Consider the following 6,339-nt stretch of genomic DNA (forward strand, 5'->3'; position numbering starts at 1 on the left):
TGGCGTGTGGCCACTTTTAGTGTGGACTACTCTTCTCCTGTAATGTTTGATTTACAAATAATGGCCTCAAAGCATTCATGTTCCATCTTTTAGAAAAAATATATTGATCAAGAACCCCTTACATTTTTATACTTTTTTTGATATTTGAAACAAATCTAACATCCAATGTATTATAGAATGAAAAAAAATCCCATGGTGTATGGTCAGTTTCACCCACCCATATTTAATGCCTCCTAACCTGTCCTATGAACCATACATCACTCCCTCCAACCATCCCCACCAACCTATCTTCCAATTTCCACTGTCCTGCCCCTCCCTTTCACACATTCCCACCTGCAGTGCCTTTTGTCCCTGCCTATTGCACACTGATACACGCTACTGAAATAAGCCAAACAGCATAATAGTGTGCTCCAACCCTTACCCCACCATAAACAGATCACCTCTATCCTTACCCATACCTCTCAACACATACATTGTTTATACCATAGGTTATACACACACATATACCCTACATGTGCTCACACATTCTACACACACCTTATAACATGAACCACCTTCTCAATATTTTAGACCATTCTCTGCATTAACCCCTATGCTATAAGCATATATACCCATTGTACATACTTGTACTGTACACTTTTCTAGACCCTTTACTATACTCTGGCTTTCACTGTGCCAAACGGGTACTAATCTGTTAGTATATATGTATCGCTTAAGAGTAGAGGTGGTCAATTCTCCTAGGAAAGTTTCTCCTGCAAGGGTAATTCATGGAGAAGCGCTTGACTGAATAGACAATTATCAATTTTTTTCTTCTCTGATTGACTGGTTAAAATCGGCCTACACAGCAAGCAAAAGTGACACGTAACCATATGCGTGTGACCAGCCAATCAGAGAAATGCAAATTAATCACCCATTAAATCAGTAATGTGCCTCTCACTGAATTTTCCTTGCAGGAGAACTTTTCATAGGAGAATTTACCATTTCTATTCCTTGTAATAATAAAGCCTAGGCTGATTAGATATATGAAATTCTCCTCCAAGAACATTCTGGAAGACCAGGTAAGTTTTCTACTTGCTTTAGAACTCTCAGCAAACAAACATTTCACAGAGATTACTTGACTAGACTAAAGATGTCACCACCTGTGATAAATTTCAGAATGTAAATAACGGCGCAGAAAGATTTTACAATAGGCAAACAATGTCTAAATAATTCACGAATTAATACTGTAAACAATAAGCAATTTTGTTAATTACGTTATTTTTTACTACAGTTCCTCTTTACTGTAGTGTGTAACTGTACATAGTATATTACAAGATTTCAAAATGTTAAGTTTCTTCTTCAGGCATAATACAGAACTGGATCTGTACAAAGGTTCTGATCCAGTTCTGTATCATGCCTGAAGAAGTAACAAAGTTTTTGAAAGCTTGCAATAAACAATATAGTCATTAAAGGTATTAACTGACTCGATGTTTGCAAGTCTGATGTCGGCATATCTGCTCCACAACAAACACTGGACCGTATCTCATTTATTTAGTGTGTATAATGTACATTAATATGTATGGAGGTAACATTTTTGTCTGTATCCCACAGGGGATGCTGAGCACAAACCATATATCTGTGGTGATGCAGACTCTTTTTCCACTGTCCTTGATGGCTCTGAAGATTATCTCATTCTGGCTTGTGATGGTTTCTATGACACAGTTATTCCAGAAGAGGCAGTGAAAGTTGTGTCTGACCATTTGAAGGAGAACAATGGTGATAGTAGTATGGTTGCCCACAAGTTGGTTGCATCAGCCCGTGATGCTGGCTCCAGTGACAACATCACAGTTATTGTGGTGTTTCTTAGGGACTTTAGTGCACCAGGCAGCACAAGTGAGGAGAATAACCAAACAGAGAACTCTTTTGATGGCGGACAAGAAGACAATGGAGATGACAAGGAGAATCAAGGAGACTGCAAAGGATCATGGCCACTTCATCAGTGTTCAGCACCTGCTGATTTAGGAGGTTACGAAAGTCGAGATTCTTTCACAGACAGAACTAGTTTGAATCTCGGTTCTGATATACAGGTTTTAGAGAAACAAGACTATTTAGAGCCGTTGCACGGAGGAAGTGGCAGACCATATAGTGCCAAATGCTTGCCGTGCTCCCAAGTATTCAGAGCTAGCTCACCAAAGAGAGCCAACAGAAGCAAGGATTTTGTTAAAAAGGATTCTTTAGAAATTCCTCCAAGTCATGAAGAGAAAGAGTGTAATGAAAGTGTTTCTAGAAATACCGGCTTGGGATATGTCAATATCTTGATGCCCCAGAAGCAAAGCTTAATCTGCACTTGGGAATTAAAGGATGAATGTTTGAATGTATTGCTGAATGGGCCAACATTTAAATCTCCTTTACGCTTCAGAAAGAGGAAAGGTGGCACTAAGACAAAGCCTAGCTTTTCAAAGTTCCAATCTTCCCAGAAGCCTTCTCATAAAGCACGGTCCACTTTATCATCGTCAGTGCAAAGCATTGGCAAACATAGGATATCAGTTCTTTGCCCAGTAGCTTCTAGTAAAAATTGTGCTCAGGGTCATTTGAAGACTAGAGCATCACTAAGGGAGAGCAGTTGTATATCACTGGCAGACCTACATAGGATTTATCAAGCTTAAAAGGAAACCTAACTTCCCCTGTGTGTAATATAACTGTAGTGCTCCAGTGAATTAGATTAGCTAGACTGAGACTTTAATGGCATCCTTCTCCTATCTTAGTGTATTGATCTCACCCCAAACACTGCACAGCGTGGTACTTAACTTACATACAGATGGACATTTCCACAACCGCCAGAGTTGTTAGGCTAATTCCAATGATGCTGGAAGGTGGAAATGCTGCCATATTTGTGTCCCATTTAAACATTTTCCCTTATCACATACAGCAATCGGAGTGGAAACGCCAGAGTAGATTACAGTATGTAACAATAATAATGAAGAAAGAAATATGAGAAACAGAGTAAACGCCCTTTGCTGTGAACAGCTGATAAAAATGCTTATGGGGTGTTAGAACCACAGTGTAACCTTGGTCAGATACAGTGCAGTCTGTGTTGACACCAACATAAATGTCTTCTATGTGAGTCTTACAAGGTTTTTATTGAGTAACCCTTTGGTGTTGCTGTCTTGACCTTTAACAGAAAATGTTTCTAAACCCAGCAAAGCAGCTTGCTTGCCCCTGTGGAGATTTAAAGCTATAACAAAAGCTGTATTGGTTCCATCAGTCATTAAGGTCAGTGTCAAACAAGTGAGTACACCATATAATCATGTAATAAGCATTGTTGCTGTTAGTAAAGAACTGGTTTCCAAACATACATGTGCCCTCCATCTCTGTCCACAATTTTTCACTACAACTTTATAGTTAGCGCTAATGTATATTTGGAGTGATATAGAGTACCACCAGTTATTTTTATAGTTTTAGACAAATGTCACATTATAATGGCAATAAGGCACTGCTGGAGTTCAGTGAGCTATAGCCAATGTTGAGCAATTCAACTTTACAGTTTGAGGAAACTCAGGTATATAAGGAAAGAGGCACATGGGCCCAATGCCAATACCCCTTCTGCTGCTGGCAGTGTGAAGTGCAACCAACCGAGAAGGTGGGAGGGAGTACCCACATTCTAGAATGGTTCAATGAACCCAGTGATGCAGCTGTTGTTTGGGAATATTTTCCAGTCCAGAACAGATAAATCATGTTGCTTACCAACAGCTTTCCTCTGCAATATGAAAACCTGCTGCGCAGCAATCATCCCATAGAGGTTCTGCCTTATAAGATCCACTGAACCTGCACAGTGGCACAGAGAGCCCACAGCACCTCCTTCCTAAACTGTGCTTGAAGCAGCCTGCAGTAGAAGGGGCACAGGCACTTTGTCAGTGCCCATATACTCCTCTCATAAGGCCACATTAGAAAAGCCATCCCATTTGGTTTAATTAAAGTTTATAACTCTTCATTATGTTCTTTGAAGCATGTTACATCATGAGAAATTTGAGGTCAGTAGCCCATTTCTTTTGTTTCAAACACCGTCTACAGTATTTTAAATGTAATGATTAAAAATGAGTTTCACATGATAATCAAACAGCACAATATGTTCTGTTTTGTATGGGGTTCTTGACCTTCAGGTTGCCTTAATTTAATACATTATGTTACGTTTGCTAAACTAATGGTAACTTTGAAAAACGAATACACCATAATCTTATTTATAACCTCTATAATATTGTAATAAGTATAGGCACAGCTGTATTTTGTAATCATCAACTAAGTAATGGATGCATTAATTCGGTCTCCCTTTTCACTGTTTTAATTTAAGCCCAAGAGCAACATATTAAGAGTCATTTTGACATTCATTGGTGAGATAAAATGTAAACCATGAGGCATATTTATAAAGATGCAGAAATGTAAGTGTCTGCTCTGCTTGCTAGGAGACGTCTGGTTAGCTATTTATAAAAGTGAAATAAATAAATAGTCCATTGATGAACAGTGGTGAACTGGTATTTAAAAAAAGCAATGCAAATTGTTACAGTTTTTACCGTTTACTGGGCATTTTATGGAATGAGTGAGTAAAGTGTATTAAGTGAAAGGCAGGGAATTTGTATATCTTTAATTAATTAATACACTAAAAATACATATCCAAGCAGAAAAATAGTACTAAATATAAACCTAAATTAATTTAAATTAATAACAGTAAATAATATATGCAGTTTCATAAAATAAAAATTATAAGTTATAATTTATTCACTCAACTGTTGATAAAGTGGTAAAAAAAAAAAACCGGAAACCATTTAACACTATCTGACAATCTGACATTATAAAGAATAACAATAATGGAGTGCTTTTTTTTTTTGCAGAAAACTCTTTCTGGATTCAAATACTGAATTACACTCTCTAGTTGATAGAATTTTCCACACCCTAAAAAAGTCCCTATGAAATGTGTGGGAATAACTGGATAAATTTGGGGTAATTTTGTGGCAGCAAGTACTTTTTCACCTTTAGAAATATGCCCCCATATATGGAATGCAAACTGTCGGACCTTTATTTCTGCTGAAGTGTGTTGAAAAGATAGTTAAATTTAAGTAGTAAAATACAAGTGGAGAAATATGCTGTTATCTGTACCGAAGTAGGACCACACTTGAGAATCCCTTTTTAAAGTAATGTTTAAAAATGGCCAAATAATTTTAGTATCCCGTGGGGAACCAGAAATAGGGGCCTCTCTGGCTAATATTGTCAAAATGACAGGTTTCTACATTTAAAATGTACCTGAGATAATAATAATAATAATAATAATAAAAGCATTTATAGTTAATTGGGGCTTTCTTCAGCCCCCTTTAGGCCATTAGCTCCCTCACTGTCCTCCCGGGATGCTCCAGTTTGTGGATAGCCATCCTGGTCTCTTCATCCAGTTGGCCCAGTTGGCATGTACGGGGCATGCGTACATTCTGCCACCAGGAGCAATCTGCTCCTGCGCAGTCGCAGTACAGGGGGACTGGCAGCGACTGGAGGGAGTGAGCAGGGCAGCTAGTCGGAGCATCCCGACCCAACTTTGTAAAGGGGGCTGAAGGAAGTCCCAGGTAAGTATAAATGCTTTTTATAATTTTATTATTATTATTATGTTTCGTGTTTCCTTTAACCTTCTGCCGCCCGCGTCACGCCAGTAGGCGTGGCCGCGGCGGCAGCCCCAGGGCCACCTAACGCCAATTGGCGTAAAGTCCTGGGGCTCTGTTTTGCATGAGATCGCACACATGGTGCGCGCGCATCTCATGCTCGGAGGGCGGAGCTCCGCCCCGCCTTCAGTCTCCGAGCGACTATTGCCGCTCGGGAGACTGTTAGACGGCGATCACACCGTCTATTTACTAGGTGCAGCGCTGCGATGAGCAGCAGCGCTGCACTGGGGACAGCCGTGTGACACGGCTGTCCCCATGGGGGACAAGAGAGCGATCGGCTCTCATAGGCAGAAGCCTATGACGGCCAATCGCCATAATTGGCTGGCTGTGGGGAGAGAGGGAGGGAGGGAGGGAGGGAGAGAATAAACTTAAAGAAACAGGGGTTTTGAAGAAAAAAGACAAAACAATAATATTTATTTAAAAAAAAATAAACATGGGGGGAGCGATCAGACCCCACCAACAGAGAGCTCTGTTGGTGGGGAGAAAAGGGGGGGGGGATCACTTGTGTGCTGAGTTGTGCGGCCCTGCAGCTTGGCCTTAAAGCTGCAGTGGCCAATTTAGCTAAAAATTGCCTGGTCACTAGGGGGGTTTAGCCCTGCAGTCCTCAAGTGGTTAAAGGGAAAAAACACTTACCATATATAAACTTAGTAAAGTTTATATA

General features: G+C 39.9%; 1 protein-coding gene across 1 annotated transcript in view; it reads left to right on the forward strand.

Annotated features, from left to right (window-relative positions):
* The window catches only part of PPM1E (protein phosphatase, Mg2+/Mn2+ dependent 1E), a 388,390-nt gene extending 382,392 nt beyond the window's left edge, over positions 1-5,998 (forward strand). Inside the window, exon 7 of the mRNA XM_068268637.1 lies at positions 1,591-5,998. Coding sequence (XP_068124738.1) covers positions 1,591-2,645 — 1,055 coding nt within the window. The 3' untranslated portion in view covers positions 2,646-5,998. The remainder of the gene's footprint in view (positions 1-1,590) is intronic.
* Positions 5,999-6,339: the final 341 nt, after the last annotated feature.

Source organism: Hyperolius riggenbachi, chromosome 2 (assembly GCF_040937935.1).
Source record: "Hyperolius riggenbachi isolate aHypRig1 chromosome 2, aHypRig1.pri, whole genome shotgun sequence".
Taxonomy (NCBI): domain Eukaryota; kingdom Metazoa; phylum Chordata; class Amphibia; order Anura; family Hyperoliidae; genus Hyperolius; species Hyperolius riggenbachi.